General features: G+C 40.0%; 1 protein-coding gene across 1 annotated transcript; it reads left to right on the top strand.

Moving 5' to 3' along the window:
* The first annotated feature begins 2 nt into the window (after positions 1 to 2).
* Positions 3 to 26,287, top strand: LOC121865673 (cell division control protein 45 homolog). Its single transcript, XM_042365198.1, has 13 exons — positions 3 to 112; positions 4,715 to 4,867; positions 5,280 to 5,417; positions 7,648 to 7,719; positions 8,866 to 9,018; positions 10,382 to 10,443; positions 15,210 to 15,312; positions 15,651 to 15,844; positions 16,582 to 16,842; positions 17,853 to 17,991; positions 20,758 to 20,963; positions 24,235 to 24,311; positions 26,122 to 26,287. Exons 1-13 carry the CDS (start codon positions 62 to 64, stop codon positions 26,184 to 26,186), a joined length of 1,674 nt encoding a protein of 557 aa, XP_042221132.1. The 5' UTR covers positions 3 to 61; the 3' UTR covers positions 26,187 to 26,287.
* Positions 26,288 to 26,336: the final 49 nt, after the last annotated feature.

Raw genomic sequence — 26,336 nt, 5'->3', positions numbered from 1 at the left:
GCCAAAATCTGTAGTGCATTTAGTAAACAAAGTTGATGAGGACTCGAGTCACTCCTGCAGGATGTTCCTCTCAGACCTGCGGGAGGAGTTTTATGATGTGATTAAAGGGAAGGTAAGACTACACACACCCTTCAGATGATCAAGAGTTGTTGCTAATTGTAATATATGCTGTCATAATGTTTATTTTTAATGTTTATTTTGGTATAATGTTTATAAGGTTGCAGGAACTTTGAGGGTTTTATAGTTAAGCAGGTAACTATAGGGGTTATATTACACCGGTACATTGTAATATTCCTGTATAATAATATATCGGATTAACCCGCAGGCGAAATTGACTGAAAACTATTATAAAAACACCGGATTTTCATTGTTATATTATGGTGGACACTTGTAGTTTGTGGAAGTACAGTATGTTAAAAAAATTATATATTTTTTAAAGTAAACGCTACTTAATATTTGTGGGTATGAAGAACAGACCTAACCAACCAAACCAAACCTACTTAACCTTACCTAACTTCCCCGGTATATTAAATAGAAACAACTTACTATGATATGGTGAAATTTGAGGCATTTTCTGGACGCGAGATGATATTGTCACATCGGTGTTATGCAGCCTGGCGGGTTAGTCTTGTATATTAACCAAATTAAATTATTGATTTTTCCTTTTTTTTTTCTTATAATGTTTAGATTGTATATCAAGTCACTAGTGGAGCAAAGAAATGAGGTAATACTAGAGCAATAACTTTGGTTAATATTTGGTGTTCGTCAACCATGGAAACTACAAACAAAAAGATTTTTTTCTGGTGTATTTTGGGTTTTTTCAAGCGAATCTCACCTTCATTTCCATCGAAAATGAGCCTCTATGGAGATGTGACCCCCCCCCCCTCGTTAACAAACAATATTGGTTGTTCAAAATGGACAGGGCTCTATAGTAGAGGGAAAATGTGGGGTAGTGTACTAAAAACAATGGTAATTGTTCGGATAATGACCGTCCTCTTTTTTATTGAAAAAGGGTTGAAAATACTCAGTTTTCACTGTTTTAGGGGATACAGCAATTGTAACCACTCATTTGTGACGCAAATGAAGATCAAATTCGTATGACTTACACCAAATACCACAGGAAAAATAAACATTTATGGTCAAACAGTAGTTGGGGCTGAAACTGTAAATTTTACCACCTATCCTAACTTAACCTATCTTAGCTCACCTGTATCTAGAAAGCTGAGTATTTGCCAAAGAAAATGAATAGAACTGAAAGTAATCAGTGTACAAAACTGTCTAAAAACACCTCAAAATTTCCGAGCTGCTGACGGTCACCGGTCGTGTATTACCCTAAAGAACACCGAACACGCCTTTGAAAACCTTACCTAAATTTTTCTAACCTATAAAAAGGTTAAGAATCTCTTGAGTTTATGGGTCCCTCCTCATCTGAACACCAAAATCAATTCCACCATCACATACTAAACACCGAAAACAGGAATAAGGTATAAGAACACCTCTACCAGCAGCAGAAGTTGTTCAATTTAATTCATTATTTTCAAAGATTATATTTTTATTATTGTAAATATTTTAAATGAGGCGACATGTACCAGAACCTAATAGAACCTGACCAAACCAACCAAGGAAACCAAACTAACTTTACGTAACTTTCTAGACAGGGGGACCAAACCCCCGTCATCTTAAACACAAGTACCGGGTACTTATTATGATATCTCGTACCAATGAAAGCAACTTTGATGAGGCATCATTGTGTAATTTTGTTTTTTGTGGACGTGAGAGTACGCTTGGACCGGGTGGTTCTGCTGTAAACAGACAAACGACACGCAGTGACTTGTCAATTTTTTTTTAGTATTTACGACACATACAGGGAGTCCCCGGGTTACAAACGGGTTCTGTTCCCGAAGACGTTCTTAAATTGGATTCGTACGTAAGTCAGAACACATGCTATATGTATACCATACATACAGAACAATGTTTAAAATCCCACTACAGTGGGGTATGCTATAACGAACGGATTCTACTACGAATATTCCTATACGAACGGTTTTACCTATAAAATTGAGAATGCAATAACGAACGCAACTCCTACAACGAACGCGGATGAATACGGGACTATTTCGTCTGGCGCATGAATATTGTTGTGCCGCGGCTCACAACAAGAGCATCAGGCGCCATATTTGTTCATTGTGTAGTCAGTGCACCACTGAACTTGTTGAAATTTCGTCTTTTGATGTGGAAATTCGTGTTATTTTTATAACTATTTTGTTATACAAGTGTACAATTGTAACAATGAATCGTCAAAAGCGAGTGAGAAAGCTAATAACCCTTGAAACTAAGAAAGAAATTATAAATAAACAGACAAAGTGCCTGTAAGACAGTCACCAAAGAGGGCTAGGAAGGATGACTCCTCTCCTTCCACCTCTTCTCCATAATTCTCTCCTCCCCCCTCCCCCTCTGCCTCCTGTCCTACATGCTAACAACACTAAGGTAAGATAAAGTACCGTATTTTTTACAATTTCCACGGAAATTTTTCAGTGTTAAGTAGTTGTATTTGGGGGCCTGGAACGGATTAATCCTATAACGAACGAGGTTCTAGAACCAATTAGATTCGTTATGGCATACCCCACTGTACATCATAGCCTAAGTCCTTATATACATCTAGAATCACTTAATTTAAGACAAAAAAAGAAATAGAATGACAAAATACAGTAAATGAAACTAAAAAATAAGTCCTCAGGTAAATAAAATGCTGTAAGTTTCAAGTTTAACCTCGTTCGTATCAGCGGGCGTTCATAAGTCAAGGACCCCCTGTAATTAATTTCTTTATGTACAAAACACGTAGGAACATCATTGATCAGTTTTCACCGTGTTTTACCGCGTTGTTTTCCCCCATACTTCATGCCCTGCCCACTACAGGTGATTTATGATTGTAGATACAGAAAAACTAAAAATAAATAAATAAATAAATACTGTACTTATAATTTAAATAAAGCTGTTGCCTCATTTAAAATACTTAGTATAATGATAAGAACATCTGTGGAAGAAATTAACAAAATCAAACAACTCCTTCTGGTGGTAGCAGTGATCTCATACATTCCCTAAGCTCTTGAAAGGTTAGGTAAGATTTTTTTTTTAGTATTTTACCCCACATTTTCCCTCTACTTTAAAGCCCTGCCCACTTTGAACAACCGATATTGTGGGTTAATGTGTGTGTGTGTGTGGGGGGGGTTATCTCCTTAACGGCTCATTTGTGATGGAAATTAAGGCAATACAGGAGCATATGGCTAACACCAAAAGGAATTGCTAAATTTTGTTCACTTTTTACACATATCTTCTTTGGATGATAGTGGTCAGGGTATGAAAGATGAGGGAAATTGCAGGGTGAAATACGGTGAAAAACTGATCATGTAACACTAAAATGATGTCCGTGTGTGCTTTGTGTATGAAGAAATTAAATATATACCGGATAATATTTAGACCTTGACTGTTGTTACATTCCCCACTAATGTTTTTAGAGTCAGGATGATCTGATCAATATAGGAAATATTGTATGTTTCATAGAGATGATTTTTGTTATGGAAGTCCATTTTGTTATCAAGAGTGAGGTACTTCCCCGTCTGGTCCCTGAGATATGCTAGGGACTGTCAGTTGATTGAAGATATTCAATGGAGGGTCACCAGACTGGTGCCTGCACTTTGGCACCTCAGCGATCCAGAGAGATTAGGTTTCCTGCAACTGCCTAGCTTATATTACAGATGGTGACCTACTCGAGGTGTATAAATATCTTAGAGGGCACTACTCTGTCGAGTGTCCATACCTGGAGCTGGCAAATGTCTACCCCACAAAGGGTCACAGCTCAAGGTGGAAGAAGCAGCAGGTCCAGAGAACTGTGAGGGCAAACTTTTTCTGAGTGAGAGTTTGCTGTGATGGTACCGAGTGTGAGCTGTTTCAGAGCCAGACTTGACCAACACTGGAGCAGGTCCAGGTACATTCAGGAGCCGGTGCATGCCCAGTACTTGCCAACAGTGGGTAACAGAGATGTGACCGATCGCCCAAGCGGCTAATGAGCTGATCGGTGGTGAAGAGGATAAAAGTAAAAGGTAGATGGCATTGTCCCATCCCCTCTGAATGTTTAGGTTAGGTTATGGTTGATTAAGTTAGGAATTGGGGGGGTCTGGGGGACAAAGCCTCCCAGTTACAGTTCCAGGTAATAATTGGCGACAGTTTCAGTTTACCACGTGAGGCAGTGAAGTGAGGTAGTTTACCAAGTATACTTAGTGGACTGTATTGGGGGTGCTACAGCCAGGTGGATCACTTGCTTCTTGCCCTAAGAGTTGGAGGGTCACGCCCGGGGCACCTTCGCTACACCCATCTGCCGACCACTTTGTATTGAAGGCTTTATATACAGTTAGTTCTCGGGGCAACATCGGCCTTTTCACGTGCTGTTACTTTATTAGCCAATAACTCCTGGCTTCATCCATGGTGGAGCAAATGATGATGTGGTGTTTGGATTTTATGAACTAGATTTGTTCATCGTGGTACAGACGCAAGAACTTTAGGGTTATTTGTCAAGAAATAAAGTGGCATTTGTTCCATCCATCCTTCTGTCATTACCTGCCTCAGTTTTCATTCATGTCTTAAGTTCTTTCGTACGTTTATTTTTGTTGATGAATATTGAAATTGTGTTAGTGTAAACCTTTCCTCTTTTAAACAGCGTATCCTGTTGCTTGTGCATTTTGACATCGACGGCATATGTGCAAGTAAAATTCTACAGGCGCTCTTCCGGACCGATCACATATTGTACACGGTTGTTCCTATTCAGACACGGACTGATCTCCTCAACGCTTTCCAACAACATGCAGAACAGGTACGTTTAACCCATTCATTGTGGCAGCTTTTCAAAAACAGGCAGACCAGCTCTAATCTTCTCGGCATTCTTCCCGGTCGACTCGTTCGCGGAGAAACCACTCCGACAGGGGCGGCGGACTGGCCTCTTTCTAGTCATAAGAATATTTAAAATAAACACGGTGAATAAAGATTTAAGTAAGAATAATAAATACACTCTGCTTATGTATGAAGAATGATGGTGGTGGTGTAGGATGTTGGGCAAATTATTTGGTCACATGTATTTATACGTTTATAGTCAAAATCGCATTGGACAAACCAGCGTTGAGTGAGGGTTCACTGTATAAAAATAAAACTTTCTCAGTTTTATATGACTTGTATATTACATAAAATTTTACAGCTTTATAACATTATTGAAAGTTTCCCTCTTTCAGGTAAAACATGTAGTGCTAATAAACTGTGGAGGCTGTATTGACCTGGTGGACTTCCTGCAGCCTCCAGAGGATCTCACCTTCTTTGTGGCCGACAACCATAGGCCCCTTGATATATGTAACATTTATAATGGGCAACAGGTAAGGATAAAATATATACCAAATATAGGGTGGCCCAGAAAGAATGTCCCTTCTTCCCTCCCTGCCTGCTCCTTGCCTCCCTCCCTCCCTGCCTCCCTCCCTGCCTGCTCCTTGCCTCCCTCCCTCCCTGCCTCCCTCCCTGCCTGCTCCCTGAGACACTAAGTTGGAGGGAGACAGGGACATTTTTCTGGGACACCCTATATGCCTTCTCATTGGTCCTGGACTTGTTCGGTGGAGCCTTTCTGGATCTACTTTTGCAAATTCAATGATGGTTGAAATTTTCCATGAATGTAACCCTCACATACACTGATGGCTCATAGTGTAAGTTAGTGAGACAAGTTTAGGGTTTCTGGGAACACTGGGGTTAAACCTATAAACTTGTTGATGCTATTTTGTTAAAGTGTAGCAATAACTTTTACAGTGTAAGTACCGCATTTGATGGCCTATACGATGCATGACTGTATAAGATACACAGCTGTATAAGACACGTGGTGCATAAGCCTTTTTTTTAGGGAAATTGCCCACCCGGGTACAGGTCATCGACCCACAGGGCCTAGGGGGTGAAAATGTTTGAGTAAATAAAAAATTATAAAATATAAATTAGAGAGAAAAAGACTATACCAATCTACACCACGAAGATGCCGGAAAAGAATCTTTTTGAAGTGAGACATTGTATGAGTATGGAAATGCAGAAGGCAGAGCATTCCACAGTTTGGCTGTGTGAGGAAAGAAGGATGTACTATAACGGGTTACAGTGGTTCCTCGGCTAACGAACACAATTCGTTCCAGAAGGTCATTCGTTAACTGAAACCATTGTTTCAATGGGATTTTGGGTAATTGGTTCCAGCTCACCGAAAATTACATACAAAGTAAAAAAAAAATGCAGTAAAGTACACTTACTGTGAGGTGTGCATGTAGAAGGCTACTGGTTGATGATGATGATGATGGGAATTAGAAGTGTGGGCAGAGGAGAAGGGAGAAGAGAAGGAAGTGGGGGTGAAAGAGAAGTCACCCCATGCTTGATGCCGTCATTTCACCCATAAAATTTTAAGTTCACTTGGTGTAATTCAAGATTATTTTCTTTAAATCAACACTGCACGGCACTATATATTGTCAATATGTTAAATAAATTTCAGAATGACCAATAATTGTACTGTAAAAACATAATAATACTCTGTGTTCAAGAGACCCACAAGCAAGATGTTTCCTCCACTGAACAGAGATACAAACTGAGGCCTTGGTGGGTGAGTGAAGTGGCTGATGGGTGCACCAAAAACTAGTTCCCTGTACTGCAATTATGTTAAATAAGTGTTAAAATGACTAAAAATTTTAATATGAAACTTGGAAAATTATTGAATAGTACAACCTTCTTGATATTTACTCCAATTTTAACGAATGTAAGCCCTAGAACCGATTTCTGTATTGGCGGACTAATCTTCCAGCTGGTGAGCAAGCCAAAGCATGTCGAAACATTTTCGTAAGAATTTCGTTAACCGAAATGAAGATTTTTATGGAAGGTAATTCGTTAACCGAGGCGTTCGTTAACCGAGGGACCACTGTATACTATTGTGACCGACATCCACACAGAAACGGTGGGCACCGCGGGCAGGAAGAGTGTTATGAGCCCACGGTCTTGCTGGCGGTACACAGGATGCCAAATCCACCGAACATTGCCCGTTAAAGTACCTGTAAAAGAGAGAGTGAAGCAACATTGTGGCGAAGAGAAAGGGAAGAGAGATTATCAACTGAAGGTGGAGAGTTAATAAGATGAAATGCCTTTGATTCAACCCTATCTAACAATTGGACAGAAGAAGAGCCACCCCAGATATCAGAGCAGTACTCCAAGTTAGGACGATTGAATCCCTTATTTACTTGAAGCAACTACTCAGGAGTGAAGTAGCTACGGCATCTGTACAACATTCCCAGCTTTCGGGAGGCAGCTTTAGCAATGTTGTTGATGTGTGGCTTCCATGATATATTTGAGGAAATGGTGTTTTTTGTATAAGCTTTTAGGGGAAAATAGTGCATCTTATAGGCCAGTAAATACAGTATATTGCAGGCTGGTCTGGATGAGAAACTTTTGAGGCTACGGAGGAACCATGCGACTTAGAAGACACTGTGTTTGTGTGTACGTACCACTGCAGCTGTAACATTAGGAATCAGGATATTTTGAGGCTCTCCTTTATAATGAAAGCCATTATGTTTACTTTCAACTTGTATTCTTTTACAGATTCGGATCTTGACAAAACTTGGAGATGATGAGGAAGTGCCAGCTTTTGATGATGTGTTTCGTGAAAATGAAGTAAGTGGTATACTTATGTTAAAATAATATTTAATGATTTTGAACGCTGCCTGATTCATGTTTACGCCTGTAAACATTCGTCTGTGATATCAGATCCTTATTGGGAAAGTATTAGCTGTGAAACGGCTTCCTCCAATCATAACTAGAGTCCCAAAACGTGTATAATATGGACACGAAGTAGTACCTTAAGCTGTGTATTCTTATACTACTCTATTAATTATGTATAGTAAAGTATTACAGAACACGTATTAATCCTATGTAATATTTCCATTTATTATGCACCATGTTATGTATGTGAATTATCATATTTACATTTTATGTATTCAGCTTCTGAATGCTGGCATCTGTACATGCCAGCGCGGAGTGATACAGAGAGTTGAGACCGCTAGTCCTTATGGTGTGGAAGCCGACTGTCTATTAGTTCCTCTGTACATCTACCGTACGAGAATACGAGAATAAGAACCTATTTTCAAGATAACGAGTGTTTGCGTATATCCTCAGTAGTGTAGAACATTTTGGGGGTATCAAAGACAAACATAGAAAACGTTCTCCAAGAAACAGACATTGTTGTTAGAAGTAGATGGGCTAATAAGCCGAGACAGCCATGTTATTTGTGCACATATTGTCATACTTGTGAACTCAATACAGGTACCTGGTACAGTAGTAATGGGTCTTTTGTGTAAAGAGAAAATTTAGTAGAGTAGCTCATCGTCTCTTGAAAGACAAGTTTTAATAAAGGAATTTGTTTCCTCTTTTTGTGAAGAAACAGATACTCTAGTAAAGACAGCTGCCAGGATTAAATATCTGAACCGAATACTTTTATTTGTTGAACTAGATGTGTGGATCTGTACAGGGAATAGGGACCCCCTCGGGAGACCTGCATCAGTAAGAATATTTGGTTACACCTAGAGAACAAATTTTATTTCAAACCATAATTGAGGCCTTGTTTAAGACAGTGACGAGCCCATACTCTTTAAAAAGATATATCGAGTGTCAAACTTTATGACCTTTGAGAAATGCAAAGCATCACCAAGTATAGTATTTTAATAAATGAGGTCTTATTTTGTAGGTATTTTACTGTAGGTTATGTGTGTAATAATGACCACAGAGGCAGCAGTAAACAAACACGTTAATGACTTTCTGTAGAGTGAAGATGAGGAGGAGAGCGACGAAGATGGGGGTAAACGGCCGCGCTTTGATGAGGAGGCCCTAGAGAAGCGGCGAGCAAGACGTCAGTGGGAGCAGCAGCGACACAAAATTGTCTTTGACTACACACAGTTCTCCTATTATGGAAGTTCAGTAAGGAATATCTAAATTTGGGTAGTTTTCTTTTTCTTACTGTCCACTGACCCTCACTCACCCCATGGGCCTATGATGATCTTTGCTCTGTTTTAGGAGTGTTTTTTAGGGAGACTCTTAGCCCTCGGAACCTCAAAATTTTGTCCGAGTCTTCCGAAGTCTGTGTGTATCTGAATAAATAGTTTTAAGAAATAACAGGTGTTACATTTCTACCATGCCAAAATATGTCAGTTGCCTCTCACAACTGAGTGCTAATGCTATCGTTATATGTAAGTAACCACAGACTTTACAGAGAAGTTGTCTCAGTGTGCTAGTTTGCCTTGTGACTCGCTGCACACCTCACTGCGGACATTTAAATCACATAAGTGTTCCAACAACAAAAAGTTTAAGTTGAAAAATCCTTCAGTTTTTATATAATGGAGGGTTTGTTTGTAAAGAAATGGAATGGGAAAAAAGAGTACGTTTGGGTGCATAGCCGAGGAGAGGAGACGGCGGGGTAGGAGTGCTGGCCAACTCGTCAGCCACTGAACCGTTTACAGCGACAGTATGCAGATTCACCGTAATTTCCATATTACAGTACTCTTAAATTCCTCTGATGTCGGGTTAATAAAACGACATCATAAAATAATAAAAATTTCCCCCCCAAAAAAATCTTACACTCAACCCAAAATGAATTATTGAGCCATAATATACTCCTGGTCTCTTGTTTACTAGTACACTATTGTCCTCTACACACTCCTCACCTCTTTCATGAATCAAGAATGCCTAAACAGTATTGATGTTTACTATAATGGCTCTATAATGCAAAAGTCTTGGGTAAAATTTTTCACTAAACTACCATGTTTATTCTGTACTTGAAGGGAACACTGTAGATACAATGCTATAAAGTACTGCATGTATATCCAGTTAGTAATAATTTAATGTTTAGGTCTTAAGTACCCAGTCCCTAATCCAGTCAAGTACAGTAGATGTTTAATGTTCAGGTCTTAAGTACCCAGTCCCTGGTCCAGTCAATTCAGTAATGTTTAATGTTCAGGTCTTAAGTACCCAGTCCCTGATCCAGTCAAGTACAGTAGATGTTTAATGTTCAGGTCTTAAGTACCCAGTCAAGTACAGTAGATGTTTAATGTTCAGGTCTTAAGTACCCAGTCCCTGATCCAGTCAAGTACAGTAATGTTTAATGTTCAGGTCTTAAGTACCCAGTCCCTGATCCAGTCAAGTACAGTAGATGTTTTCCTCATTATTTTTTCATAAGAATTATAATTTTTGGAGGATCCAGTTGAAATATGTCACAGAATTATGATGGTGTGAGGACTCCTTTGTGTGATAATTGTGTCAACTTACGCTGTTTTGTTTCTTTCAGACGGCAGCGTTGTTGTTTGATCTGGCATGGAAGTTATCAAAAGACTCTAATGAACTATTATGGTAAGTTATTAATGTTTTGGGTCCTTGAGTTTAAGAGTATCAAGGGGAGTCTTTTGTGCCCGTGGTTCTGGTTAAGTGGCCTATGTGATCGCTTCTAACCAGACATCCAACAGTGGAATCTGTAATTGTCGTGTGATGCAAAGGTTCAGCTGCAGGATGTCTCTCAAGCTAATACTGTATGCGCTGTCAGTTGTGGGTTTTATTCCGTTACACTGAGAGCCTTTTGAGGTGTAGTATCTGTTGGTGCAGTAGTTGTCAATATAACGAGCAAAAGTAATAGTTCGGTAGTTAAAGTTGCCATAATTATCTTGCTGCTGCTCATCATATTGCTTTTTGATGGGTTTTTGATAGATAATAAATGCCATTCTTAGTACAGTATAAATATTGGCGTTTTATCAGTTCTGGCTCAGTATTGGATGATGGTTGTGTTGTTATACAATTGAGTTGAGATAATTCCGTAAATACAGGTTCCCGTTCTTAAATTACTACTGTACCTCTATTTAAAATTTTCCCGTCAAATATTCATAATTCGTGATTGAGCGCCGGCTGCTGCAGTGTTTACGTCTCATTGTTCTAATTTGATGTAGAAAAGATTATAAAGATGACTTCAGTGATCTTAAGTGATTTATAGATAAAGAAAATACTATAAATAGGAACAAAAAATTGTGAATTGTTTGTGGAAGGCAGCTCGGTCGTGGAGTTAGCGCGCCAATAAACCAAATTGAAGGGATGGTTTGGCTGTGACTGCAACCTTTCAACAAAGAACCAGGAATTTAATACCATACAATAAATCATATGGGGTTTGAGTGTGGGATTTTATTTTTTTTATGAAAATTTATTACTAAACGGTAGATCTTATTAACCTGGTACCAAGTGAACCTAAGTAATATGGGAATTATGGTGAAATTGCATGTTATTGTTTTAATGAGGTCGAAGGGTTTGTACTAAAGAGGTTAATGAGGTCGAAGGGTTTGTACTAAAGAGGTTAATGAGGTCGAAGGGTTTGTACTAAAGAGGTTAATCAGGTCGAAGGGTTTGTACTAAAGAGGTTAATCAGGTCGAAGGGTTTGTACTAAAGAGGTCAGATAGAGGGCTGCACTCAACTCAGGATCGGGGTAGGGGGGCTGTTCCTCGGTCTTTGTTGACATGGTGCGGTCACAGTCAGCCTGGTGTTCCCTTTGCATTACAGTACGATCTGGGTTTATGAATACAGCTCCTCCCCAACTTACGACGGGGTTAGGGAACCAAATCCAGGTCGTTAGTCGAAATGGTCGTAAGTCGAAAATGCTTAAATAATGCATAGAAAATCTAAAATGGGTCTCTTTTTCTTCTCAGCACCACAAAACTCTCACTTTTAAGCTTGCCAGTCATTTTAAAGTGAATTACAAACGAAAATTTTGTCAGTACACAGCGCAATCACTAACGTTGGGACTCGAAAATACGTAATTTGACAAAATTTTGGTACGACTGAGGCGGTCATAAGTTGGGGAGGAACTGTATACCCCAAAATGTATCGCTCCTTGCTAAGTTTTTTTGTCTGTTGAATGACTTCCCATTTCTTATCCTAATGTGATCCTGAGGAGGTGTGGCTTGTCCTCCTGCTGTTGTCCCAGCCTCCTCACATCCTGAAGGTGGGCTGACAGTTTCAGAGCAGCTGTACAAATATTCTTAGTGGCTACTTTGCGAGAGTCGAGGAAGTCAGTGATAAAAGCCAAGGAATCTTCGAATCAAGTCGAGGTTTACTTCACCTAAAAGCCTCACAGAAAGATGCCTCATATTTTTTTCTCTACAATTACACTGTATGAGGTGTTTTGATATGACTAAACTGTACTGTACTGCAATCATAAAGATGTAAAAAGCATTAACTTACTAACTCCTTAAAGAATAAGTTCACTAATACTGTATAACATTGATATGCTCCATTCTGTTATATGGTATTATTATCATTTTCTTTTTTCTCTGTTAATTAATTTGGATTTCGTGAGTTTGTTCTGTATCTCACTAAATTATGTTGAGGGGAGAACTGGTAGTCATCAATGTGTACTGATGTTGTGGCAGTCATCAATGTGTACTGATGTGTGGCAGTCATCAATGTGTACTGATGTGTGGCAGTCATCAATGTGTACTGATGTGTGGCAGTCATCAATGTGTACTGATGTGTGGCAGTCATCAATGTGTACTGATGTGTGGCAGTCATCAATGTGTACTGATGTTGTGGCAGTCATCAATGTGTACTGATGCCAGGATGAGTTTGGCTTATGAAGCACACTGCAGCTACCGCAGTGCCACTAGGACTAGGCATAACCCCTTGTTCTTGACCTCACCTCACCTCACCTTACCTGACCTGACCTTAAGGGATAACTATTTTTTGCATGGAGGGTGATATAGTGATGAGTATTTGCCAGAAACTTATTTTAAACCAATATACACAAATGGGATATATTAAAGAATCCTGTGTATTTATTAATTTTTTTAGGGTGTGTGTTTTAGTGGGCAATTATAGGTAGAGACTGAGCAATTGATGTCGGAGAGAATATAAGGACAAGTATGTGTTGGTTACGGTAACGCCCAGAACATATCGCGCCTGAACCACAGTTCAAGACTTATAACCACAAGACTGCCCCAGGATCACGCTTTTGAAAAAAGAGATCTTTTTTTCTCGAAAATGCTAATGTCTGTGGTGTTCGTAAGGATCATGCAAGACCAGAGATCTATTGGCTATTAGTTCTATTGTATGTACAGTAATCCTTTTGGCTATTAGTTCTATTGTATGTACAGTAATCCTTTTGGCTATTAGTTTATTGTATGTACAGTAATCCTTTTGGCTATTAGTTTATTGTATGTACAGTAATCCTTTTGGCTATTAGTTTATTGTATGTACAGTAATCCTTCTCCAACCACAGGTACACTAAGACCTGTTTTTTGAGGATCTACATTTTTTATTTTGTACATAGTTCTACCCCCAACAGGTCCCCATGACCGTAGGAGATATTTAGCTCGACACAGCAGTAGGATGTTTGCTGGTTGGTTGGGTTATTCTTGTACTTTGTATTGTTTGTTTCATTGTGAATATGTTCCTCAAGCAGATTGTTATCATCTACTGTGTTTTAGTCCTCTACCTTCTCTACACCGGAGTTCAGGTGTCATATATTACATCACCTAAAATACTCGTGCTGGTGTATGGATGATACACGTGGCATACAACTCTTTAAAAATCACCTATATTCCATTTTTCGATCAGTTGGTGTATTATTTGGTTTATACGGTGTGCCAGCCTTCAAAGCACGATAGTAGACATAATAGGTAAAAGTTAGATGCAGTACAGTGCTATATTTTGCTCAATTATAAGCCATCCCCAGTTTTATACAATAAAAGTTTGGCCTTTATTCTAAGTCACACCCCAACTTTGAACCATCACTTTAACGGTACCGGTGTATGTACAAAAACTCGGGCAAAATAAAAATGGCGTAAGACGTGTTATATTCTTATTAAATTAAAGATGTACACTGAGAACATGCAGAATATGCTGTCAGTGTTCCCTTCTTCTGTACTGCAACCCGAGGCCCTTGTCTGGGCTGTCCATACACTCACTTCAACACTCAACCGAAGGGAATTCGTTAACTTGCTTTTGAAATATTTGAATTTATTTCATTCTTCTGTAAAAAAAAAAAAAGTGAAAGTGATTCCCAAAGGCATAACTACCCTTTAGGGACAGTGTGGAAACTGCACACTGTAAAGTAAGCCTTCTGTACACAAGGAGGCAGCATGGCCAGTACTGCTCTCAACTGCTTTCACTTCCCCCAAGTTGTAAATTTAGGTACCCATTTACAGCTGGGTGAACTGGAAGTGCAATACGGTTTTAAAGGTTTTAGGTTAGGTTATGGTCCTGGGTCACCTGGTGATAACATTGTCCCATGATGGCCAAGATGTGACTGAGTGGCTTTGATGTGATGGAGATGTGACATGGTTAAGGGAAGACATGACACACACCTTGGAGTGATGTGATGGAGATGTGACATGGTTAAGGGAAGACATGACACACACCTTGGAGTGATGTGATGGAGATGTGACATGGTTAAGGGAAGACATGAGACACACCTTGGAGTGATGTGATGGAGATGTGACATGGTTAAGGGACGACATGAGACACACCTTGGAGTGATGTGATTGTGGTCCCCGGTGTAAAATATTCAAGTGGGTCCCCTATCATAGTGTGGAATTAATTCTCATCGTGTACCAGTTAATGCTAATAAGCCAATTAAGACTCGATAATGTACAGGTATCCCTCAAGATAAGAATGGATTAGGTTCCCCCTCCAAAAAAATATTCGCTGGGTGAATTTACGTATCATGAATAGATAAACATGGGAAAAATAGGGTTCGGTTCCCCAATGATAAAAATACGACAACAAAACCTATGTAACTAACGATAAATAGTTCACAACTACTCTAATTTACTACCAAACTGATGAGGAAAATCATTAAAATACTGTTTGACATCTGTACATTGGGGGAGCAGTCTGGGGGTATGAACAGGGGTGAGCTGAGGAAGGACCTTACTCTGAAATGAGGGGGGCTGTTCACCTCATCACTGTTGTCTGCCAAGGACACCACAGTCACACAAGAAGTGGTAGGAGTGGGAGAAAATAGGAGATATTACTATATAGGGCTGCACCAGAATCCCATCATCAACTTTGGGTTAAGTGTACAGTATTATTTAAGTCTTAGAATTAGTTTAGGAGCTTTCTGTACCACTCAAGCGGACAGCTTATATGCAGAGGCTCATGAACCAACACTCAAGTGCCTGTATGTCTTCAGTGGCTGGAGAATTGGTGAGAGTACAAGAAGTGAACCACTGCCCAAATGGATAGTATGTTAAAGGTGATGTGTGTCATATGTTGTATGTTAAAGGTGATGTGTGTCATATGTTGTATGTTAAAGGTGATGTGTGTCATATGTTGTATGTTAAAGGTGGTGTGTGCCATATGTTGTATGTTAAAGGTGGTGTGTGCCATATGTTGTATGTTAAAGGTGGTGTGTGCCATATGTTGTATGTTAAAGGTGGTGTGTGCCATATGTTGTATGTTAAAGGTGATGTGTGCCATATTTTGTATGATTTTGTGATCTTTGAAGTAATTTGAAATTTATTCTCACTACCCTATGCTGTATATATATATATATTTTTGTCAATCGATGGTGACTTAATTCTTATATTTTCAAAAGAGTATTAATGTTTTCCAGAGATGTAACTTTTCCTTAATTCAGAATAGATTGCAACTTGCACTATACCGCCACTGGAGTTTGGTGGAGAGTATGCGTCACTCTCTCTACTCAACCACCACCCTCAGACTATGGACACTCAAGGGGGAAAAGAGACTATATGAACTGTTGGCTGAAATGGGGTAAGAATATTATATATCCTAAGTGGTATTATTTTGTATAACTAGTGTATTGTATTGTATCCATTGTGTGTTTGGTTTACACTCCAAGTTCATCCCACACTGATGGCTGGTATTAATTAAACACTGAATATTACCATTCCCTATTAAATGTAGCTGTTTAGAAGTGTTGTTAGTCATCCCTTATGGCTAAGGTCCTATGTGGGTTATAGCACCACAATGCCATGTTCAGTCATTTGGCAATCTTATAGAAATTTTGCCACAGAAACTTGAGTCCAATTCTCTCTCTTGCCCGTCCATTGGTTTTAATGCTTCACGTGCGGGTATAGAGCTTTATTGATGTGCAGTAATACCACCCTTAGCACTCTGGATACGTTCGTGGAAAGTGCTATATGGAGCAGCATTCTAAGGGGTCATTATACCATTACATATATGGAGAGGAGCTGCTGATAACATTATTTTTTATCTAAGATATATACAGTTCATATAGTATGATGCCTAACGAGAGGAGAATGTTGCTTTCTGCTCACTCCCTCCCCCATAGCAGGAAAGTGACCACACCCCCATAGTAGGAAGTGACTACTCTCTCCCATAGCAGGAAAATGATCACTCTCTCCCATAGCAGGAAAGTGACCACTCTCCTATAACAGGAAGGGGCTTGCAAAAGTGAAAAAAAAAGAATATTCATTTAATTTCATAAAACATTTGTATATTTTTATTTATTTTTTGTTTCTCCACAGACTGCCTCTTGTACAGTGTAGGCAAAAATATTGTGGCATGGACATTTCCCTACGTAACGAGCTCCAATCTTTACTAGAGTCTAAAGCAGAAAAATATGGCCTGGACAACCTGCTTTTTGCTTCTTTTTCCACTTCTCAAGGATTTCGGAGCAAGTTCAGCGCCATGGATTATGTGTATGCCACATTGGCTCTTTTGGAAACTACGGATAAAGAAAAGACACCGACTGATGCCTTTTTGGACGTCACAGATGGTCTCACTATGTAAGTATTGTTTCAGGTGGTGAACAACCCTGCCTGTATAACACATTAGTTCTCCCAACCTGAACACACTGTCTTATGGTTAGGGTGTTCACTTTGAGCCTTGGCCAGTCATTTTATTTGATAAGATTAACGCCATCACCAGTTCAAATCGTTAATATGGTAAGGCTGTCAGACGTCCCCTATATGGGCGATTGTCCTTTATTTCAATGCCTTGGTGGTGGAGTGGGAGGAGGGTGCAGAGTATGGGGGAGGGGGGCATTGCTGAGGAATCGGCGGAGGTAACATCCCTGCTGGTCTGCGTTGCTATGGCGAAACAGGGAGTGTATATAAATGGTGTTCATGTTAAACTTTCATTTGGCTTTTATTTACTGGTTTGGCAATACAGTATTTTTTGTTGAAACTTATTTATTGGTATTTTATTCCTCACATTTACTGGTAACGTATACAGTATATTGTTTTCAGAACACTGTGGCTACATGAGAATAGTACACACAAAATTTTTTTCCTAAATACTCCCAGCTGAAATCGTGGGTGCATCTTTTACAGCGGTGCTTCTTATATGCCATAAAATACAGACACCAGTTACCTTTCATGTACAGTACAATATTTATTTTTATGATGTATGACTCCTGTAATGAATAAAAAATAAGTAGGAACTTGGCAAAGACCAGGCCAATCCGCCACCCCTTTCCTATGCAGAGTACCTTCTAAATCAGCTTGTCATTTAATTTTGATGTCTAATTACTCATTATATATTGTATATTTATATAGTATTTAATATTTATATTATCAATGATAAAACACACACCATGAGAGGCTGATCGTGCACAAATATAATAATGAATACAGGTAAATAAATTACTGGAGATCAAGGCTTCCCTCCCTCCCTCCCACTGCACCTCAGGCAAGGAATTTAAACTCTGGATGTTGGGATGTGTGGGTGGTGCTGTATACAGATCCACACTGGTTGTTATAAAGTATAATAATGTTTGTTATTCCTTTGTATACAGATCTAAGCTGGTTGTTATGGAGAAAGGTTTAGAGTGCAGTAAACAGCAATTAGAAGCCATTTATAGGCAAATGCAGACCTTCCTAGACATGAATCAAGTTATATCAGCTGGTCCATTCCTGTATGCAACTGTTATTGAGGTAAATGAATTGAGGTTCTTGTTTTTATTAATCTTATTATGAGTGTTCACAAATGACTCATGATTTATATTATTTGATACATCCACTTGAAAGATCTATTGTGCCATGCTTTAGAAATAAGAGCAGAAGTGCTGCTCACACTCTTCTGATTAGTACTTGGATCTCTCACTTATAAAATAATTGTGTGATTTCTTGGTATTTCTGTTGTCATTCAAGATTGCAGGAGCCATCCACTTCCTGAAAAGTTCTCTGAGAACATTCACATTTTGTTCAGTGCTCACAGATGATATGAGACAGTAGCCAACCTCACTGTTTCCCTCACAGTGAATGGATGTGTGTATGGTGCTGGCTTCTTATAGTCTTTAATACACAGTAGATCCTCTATACACTGGACTTCTCTATTTCGGAATTCGATTTTTTCGGACTCTGTGAGGTGCTCTTGACCATGGGGTACTCCTGACCACCCCTTGATTCACCAGAGATATTTAAAAACGTCCAGAAAACCCGGCATCAGTCTGGACAGTGTGTGTGTTTGTATGTGCGTTAGAACATTTATGTGTGACTGTCACAAGCGGTGCCTCAGTCTGAGTCCTGCTTTCATATACAGTACTGTACAGTATATCATATTAGTGTGTATTGTGTTTAACAGAAATACTTGAAGGTTTTTAAGAAATGGGTCAAATTGAAGAAATAAAATACAATGAAAAGGGCAACATTTGCTTAGTGAATACTGTACAGTGATCTAATCAGATTTGCTGTAGGCCTGACGAGGACTGCTAAGTACGAGAGGTAAGATACTGTAGGCCTAACAGGGGCTGCTAAGGACGAGAGGTAAGATACTGTAGGCCTGACGAGGGCTGCTAAGTACGAGAGGTAAGATACTGTAGGCCTAACGAGGGCTGCTAAGTACAAGAGGTAAGATACTGTAGGCCTAACAGGGGCTGCTAAGTACGAGAGGCAAGATACTTTAGGCCTAACGGGCTGCTAAGTACGAGAGGTAAGGTACTGTAGGCCTAACGAGGACTGCTAAGTACGAGAGGTAAGATACTGTAGGCCTAACGAGGGCTGCTAAGTACGGGAGGTAAGGTACTGTAGGCCTAACGAGGACTGCTAAGTACGGGAGGTAAGGTACTGTAGGCCTAACGAGGACTGCTAAGTACGGGAGGTAAGATACTGTAGGCCTAACGGGCTGCTAAGTACGGGAGGTAAGGTACTGTAGGCCTAATGAGGACTGCTAAGTACGGGAGGTAAGATACTGTAGGCCTAACAGGGGCTGCTAAGTACGGGAGGTAAGATACTACACATGTAAACAGAGGAGGAAATGTTGCCGTGCTCACCAGATTTTTTTATTGGTTCATTGTTCTATTCTCATATGGCCGGCATCTTGTTTGATTCTTCATAATATAGCATCTTTAATAATATGAAAAGGCATTATATAATTTGTAATATAATGTGAAAATAAAAATATAAGTTGTGTTAGAAGGTATTCACTGCCCTTAGAAGGTATTCACTGCCCTGACCCCTCATCTGCTCCTGCTCCAAATGCCATCTTATTCTAGATTCATTTACATTATAGTCGCATATGGTCAGGCTCTTATGGTGTTTTAGTTGTCATATTTAATATAACATCTTCAATAACAGAAAAAAATACATTATATAATTTGTCCCGAGAATAAATAGTTACATTGTACTGAAAGTGACGCTTCACTCCCTCCACCCTCTTCTCTCCACCCTCCATCCTCCTCACAGGGGACACCTCTATGGTTCCTCAGTCTGGGGAGCCATCTCCAGGGGTTAACTCTGGTGTGGGATCATCGGATGGGTCTACATCTGTGGCCACAAAGCCACAGATGTATCTTTCAACCCTGGGGTGAGACAGAAAGGCCCCAAGGTACACTCCCAGTACACCCTCTCCAGGCTTCAACACCCAAAGACCCAAGTTTATGAAAGATGTGAGGATGGAACTTAAAAGACCCAAGTGTATGGCCCATTCAATTCAATTCAAATTCAATTCATTGTTCAAGTCATGTGGACTGTCTAGAGCAGTGGTTCCCAAACTGGGGGCCATGGCCCCCCAGCAAAATTTAGGGGGCCATAAGCTGAGGCTATGTACACATAAAAATCCCAAGCCCCACCACACTAGAACAGCCAGTCAGCAGCTGAGCCAGCCAGAGATATGGATTGGGAGAGGGGGGCCATGGATAAGGATCATATATGAAAAGTGGGTAATGATCAGAAAAAGTTTTGGAACCACTGGTCTAGAGAGATAGGCCATCCTTCACACCTAGAATTTCTGAAATTGTGAGGGAAAAACAGTATCATCCACCTCATTGAATTTTTTGGATGTCTTTGTCTGTTGTCTTCTGTGATCTTGTGTCTCATTGTTTACTGCGGCTTAGTTAACTTTAAGCTTGTTGTCATGTGGTTGTATAGAAAGTGTTGCGAGTATGACAACACCAGGCTCTCACGATCGCCTGGGTAGCCACACTGTGCAATTTTTCTGTACACTAGTCACTCTGTTCAATATGGGAACATGTCCAATCCCAACTCATATCACCCTACACTACAGTAGTTGATTTATTTACCTATAATTAAAGTTGTGGAAGTGTAGGGCTGTGTAGGCAATTAAGAATTTTTACAAATTTTTTACAAGTTTTTGGATAGGTGATGCTTGGATTTTTAAAGTGCAATCTGTACAATATTGTCCTGCTTTTAAATTTTTTATTTGTTATGTGTTATTGTCATGTTGTTTGATACCATTACTAGGGTACCCCAGATGCAAGATTCTTCGCAGCACCCCATTGTCTCTCCCTCCTGGCTCGCTTCACACTGAGAGCTCATGTTGCAGTTTCCCGTAGCAAGAAGTCTCGCTCACTACCCCTCATCATAACCACACCTGATGTCAGATCACCTGAACCCAACACTTGTCTTGTTTGTGGTATTCCTCCAACTTCTGAAGAGTCTCCAAGAAAGTGAGTATTAAATGCAATCTAATTAAAGTCATATTTTGGGGAGGATTTTCCTCGTTAATAAACTGGTTGACTAATTCATCTGATTATCTAGGTAGGTTCATATTTGTCCTGGAACAATATCTTCATTTATCTCATAATATATTTTAACTTGGTTTTAGTTAATCTTTAAACATGTTTGTGTTCATTTTATTACTTTGTCACTTTAGTTTGTCTCATCCATTTAATAATTTACAATATGTAAGCCACAACTCCTATCATCTCGAACTTCAGATCCTTTTTCGCTTTTTTTTTTTTAAGGCTTTTCAAACTTTAATGGTGAGTGAGAAGAATCAAGAACTAGTACACAGGTATCCCTTCATTTGCTGTAATTCTTAACTGCTATAATAGTTGTGGCCTACTGAGGTACTCCCCTTCTACAACAAGGTTCCCAAAAGTCACTTGATGGTCTGCTCACTTAATGACACGCGCTGCTGCATCCTGGCTGTTTACATATCACATTTTTAGCACAGTATATCCTTGACCTAATCCTTCCATCTTGATCTCCTCTTCATTATCCTGCCCCCACCTCTGAATCATACAATATTAATCCAGTCCTTCACAGCTCGGTCTCTCAGTATACAGTATTACCTCTATACTGTATACCAAAATTCATTATACAGTACAGTATGTTGAACTGCTCCCCAGTATTACCCCTCTACACTGAATGATTTTGCTATACTGTACTGTAGGGGGCAGTGAAATTTTGCTCAAAGCTGCACTCTTCAGGCATTGTTCCTTATACATATCTAAGACTCCATGCCAAATTTGAAGCTGATATGTCGAGGTTTAGTCTGCCGCATTTTCTACTGAAATTTTTAAATTTACCTACAGTACTAGCCAAACAGCCGCTGTGGCGGTGCAATGTTCTGTTCAGTGTTTATCAACTTTTTTTTCATATCTCAAGAGATATTCCTCTCGTCAATACTGATGCTGATTTTGTCCCTGATCCAAGGGCTCTGACAGACACCAGTTCACAGAACCGGACAAGACTCCCTACACTGGCTGCCGCTTGTGACCGATACTTGATTAGTGATTATGCTGGAGCTGCCATTGCTACTGCCACCTTAACTGACTATGGCATTATCACAAAGGATGACAAGAGTCAGGTTATTGGACCACATAAGCTGCGGGATGCGAGACAAAAATACCGATTTAAGAGGCAAGAAATTGAGATGGCTAGTTTAGATAATTTGACGTCACTATTTTGATGGTAAGAAGACCGCCACTCGTGTGATGATAAAGAATGAGAAGACCGAGAAATGGAGTTCGAGGATGATGGTGAAAGATCATTATGTCATCATGGTTGAGCCTGGCAATGAATATCTCACACATGTGACTCCCAAGACTGGACACGGAAAGCAGATTGCCAAAACTATTCACGAGTTTCTGGTGGAGAAAAATCTAACCCAGCAGCCCATTGTGTGTGTTGGTTGTGATGGAACCAATGTAAATGTAGGATCAGAAAATGGAGTCATTCATCATCTTGAAATGTTACTTGGTCACCCGCTCCATTATTTCATATGTCAGCTTCACGGAAATGAGCTGCCTTTCCGCGCAGTTTTTTATCACTATGATGGTAAACCAAGTGGTCCTGAGCATTGGCGTGGTCCCATTGGAAAGCAGATCAAGGAGTCTTTGTCTGAGCTTCCAGTTGTCGCCTTCCAGCCAGTCAGTTTCCCTGATTTCCCTGTGTTTAATGATGAAGTGGAGAAAGATCTGTCCTGGGATCAGAAATACCTGTATAGGATTTGTAAAGGAGTTATCACAGGTGTTGTTGAAGATGACTTGGCTGCTATTGAGCCAGGTCCTCCCTGTGTGTCAAGGTGGAACACCTTATGGAGTAGAATCCTCAGGCTGTATGTAGCAACATCAAGACCCAGCCATGAGTTGAAAAGAATTGTCATTACAATAATAAAGTTCAGTGCTCCAATGTGGTTTTACATCAAGATACACCCTTACGTAACACACGGCTCAAGGAACGTATTCCAGTCCCTGCTATATATGAAACACCTGAATAGTGAGGAGGAGACGATAGTGAAGAAGGCTGTCCAGAGAAATGCATACTTCGCCCACACAGATCAACTTCTTCTTGGTATGTGTGCAGATGAGGACATGACTGTTAGAGAAAAAGCTGTCTCAATGATAAGAAAAATTAGAGAGGAGAATCAGCAAAAGGAAGAATGCACTGGCAGATCTGAAGAGGAGGAGGAAGATTCTGATGCTGCTGTTGACGAGAATTTGTTAAACTATACTGATGAGGAGGGTAAAGATGGAGATGGGAATGAGGATGTGCATCCTGTAGTCAACATGAGAAAGGTGGTGACTCCGAAACTAAAGTGGCAAGCAAAAAACTATCATTCCATGATTAACTGGAGGAATGAACTCAAGACTGAGCCTCCTTACATTGCTTCTCTGTCAAATCTACAGGTTAATGACATTCTTGAGACACCATTAGTGGTGCCCAAGTGGCCAAACAGCACTCAGGCGGTCGAGAGAGGCATAAAAGTGATGACTGAAGCTTGCACTGAAGTGACGGGATACGAATCGAGAGATGGATATATTAGGCAAAGATTATTGTCTAGGAAAATGATGCCAAGGTTCCGCACAAAAAAGAATTTCAATATGAACTTGTAATGATTTTCTATACGGTGTACCTGTAAAATAACATGTGAATTAAATCGATGTCACCCATGTAAAATTTATCATTATCCTGGAAAACATTAAATGACACCTAATTTTTGGTATACACTAAAAGTTGACAAAAAGTCGTTCGCGATGCGGCAGGGTAAGTATGCATGAAATGGCATGAAATTTTGCACAGGTGTTTGTTACAGCCATACAAACGATGCCTGAAAAGTGCAGCCTGCAACTCAAATAAAAGTGTTTTTTCCCTGCCCCCTACTGTACTGTATACTGAACCCCTCCTCAGTTATCTCAAATATTCAAATATAATTCGGTACTGTAATACAAGGCTGTTACACATACACACATACATACGCGCACACACACGTACTCACACACACGTACTCACACACACACACACACACACACATACCACATACATACAGAGAGCGAGAGAGAGAGAGAGAGCTCTCTAACCACACTGAAAACCTCCAGACCCTAGTTATGACCTCTCTCTCTCTCTCTCTCTCTCTCTCTCTCTCTCTCTCTCTCTCTCAGTAATAACTACAGCCTAATATATGCTAATGTTCTCTGTTCTTATTCTTCACAGTTTCTTTGGTAAAGCTTTTGAACAAGCAGCCAACAAGACTGGGTCAAAAGCAGAATTAGAATTCTTTGACACAAATAGTAAGTATTAAATTGTTTAAGCTGTAATTTCCATTAACAGAAGTCGTAATGTAACACAAAAATTATAATAATCAAACCCACAATAAAAAACAAACTTATAATCTGAATTTAGTTCCTAGAGGTGACATGAATAACCTGACACTGCATCAGGTCAGGTCAGGTCTTCCCCATAATTTTGTAGCTTTCATCTTTATTCAAGACAACTTCAGGTCATGAGACCCACTAATCCCCTATCCAAGAAAGCGCTATGTTAAATTTATTGAAACGGTTCGGTAAACCGAGCGAACACGGTGGAAATTTAGCGGAAATTTCAGTTTAACGAACAGGGGTGGCTCGAATTAGTTCGCTAAATCGACAAAATACTGTACTGCCAAAACAGCTTCTCCACCAGTCTTAACTGGTGTTCACACTGGGTTCTCCTGCATCATGGTTTTTCACACTTAAGGTAGAAGAATTACAGTCATAGGGATATGCCACCATATGCATTTCCACATTCACTTGTTCTATCAGTACACATCACATTTACTATATTGAGAAGAGGAACAAATGTGGAAATTTAAACAGGAACATTAGACCAAAACTGCAAATTATCGTTCTTAAATAGTGACTACTGTACTGTACCACACTGTGGGGCCCCACTACAAGTGGTATCCCTATTAGCTGGATCAATTGGTGCAGAGTCCTTCCTGGGATGAGAGATTTCTGGGTATCCAGACGACTTTCTCGGACCCGGAAAAATTCATCATCCCCGGAATTTTTTCCAGTTACTGGGAAAAGTTTCCGAGAGTCTAAATTACGCATCTTACTCGGACAGACTCTGGAATGTTTCTGGGTACTGGGGAAAGTTTTCCAAGAGTCTGAAGTCTGCATCTCATCTCAACTCTTTTAACTACACATCTCATCATCTCGTCTTGGACGGACAAACACTCTCCCATTACATTTAGACCGCGGGCACGAGAGAAAATATTAATGGCTAGAGAAAAAGTATAAACTTTTATTCACAGCATCTGTTCTAATTGTCTCAAGAGAGATAAATATGGTAACAATGTTCCTGAATAAATTCTCTACAAGGCTTTTCCAATAAAAGATTCTTAAACTAAATATTTTGACACGATATAATGATGGGACTCGATTCTATTGTGAAAAAAAATTAAAAAATTTTGATACCAGAGTATGTAAAAGCTGTTCCAATTAAGTTATAAACGTGGTGTAGTAACTCGTCCTAGGGGGGGTTGATATTAGGGACCTCACGTGGTCATGGAGACACCGGGTGGAGTGGTGTTCACGTGGTACAGTGACTCGTCCTCGGGTGTTGATATGAAGGACCTCACGGTGATGTTGTGTTATCCCGTAGTCAGGTGCATAGCCGGCCGGCCTTCTGTTGTTCCCAGGGTGGATGGATTAGCACCTCCTGGTCAGAAGATGGTCGTTAATTCCCAGGGGTGCTTTTCTCACTGGTGGGTCGCGGCTCTCACTGGTACTGTCTAGTGCTGAATTCACTGGCTTAAACACTGTTCATCACTGTTCAACACTGATCCCACTTCTTTCCAAAACGAAATTGTCACTTTTGATTACTGTATGTTGATATCCCAGTGGTGAGGATGGGTCGGGGGGAGGGACTTGGGGAATGGGCCGACATTGGCCAAGGGGGCAGCTGCGTAGAGGGAGCAGCGCCTGAATAGGTCTTGACCCTACGGTGGTCAAGGATGTGGTGTGTGTGTGCGGGTGTGTGTGTGTGTCCACACAGGCAAATTTTTATTAGTAAAACATTAAGATGTTGCCCCTTACTAATAAGAATTTACCTCCACAGTTATCCGGCTGAGTGTGGATGATCGCAGCAAGTTCTTCGACGCTCTTATATCTTTACTTAGTTAGTTATCAGTCTCACGCACTATCTGCTGGGGGCCGGTTTAGTATTTTTTATGGGGATGGTTATGACCAAACTTTTATTGCCAAATAAACAAGATATATCCTTAGTCCTTTGTTTCATTAAACAAAATGTGTTTATCTGAGAGAGAAAACTGT

Source organism: Homarus americanus, unplaced genomic scaffold (genome assembly GCF_018991925.1).
Source record: "Homarus americanus isolate GMGI-L3 unplaced genomic scaffold, GMGI_Hamer_2.0 scaffold8022, whole genome shotgun sequence".
In the NCBI taxonomy this organism is placed as follows: Eukaryota; Metazoa; Arthropoda; class Malacostraca; order Decapoda; family Nephropidae; genus Homarus; species Homarus americanus.
The sequence above is the reverse complement of the archived record's forward strand: the minus strand, read 5'-3'. Positions and strand labels throughout refer to the sequence as shown.

What these genes read in the sequence shown, in the direction of transcription:
- LOC121865673 (XM_042365198.1), top strand. Translation starts at nt 62, where the DNA reads ATGTTCCTCTCAGACCTGCGGGAGGAGTTTTATGATGTGATTAAAGGG. An exon ending in GTCACAGATGGTCTCACTAT is followed by an intron (nt 16,843 to 17,852) that starts GTAAGTATTGTT and finishes CTTTGTATACAG; the next exon opens with ATCTAAGCTGGTTGTTATGG. An exon ending in TCTGAAGAGTCTCCAAGAAA is followed by an intron (nt 20,964 to 24,234) that starts GTGAGTATTAAA and finishes TATTCTTCACAG; the next exon opens with TTTCTTTGGTAAAGCTTTTG.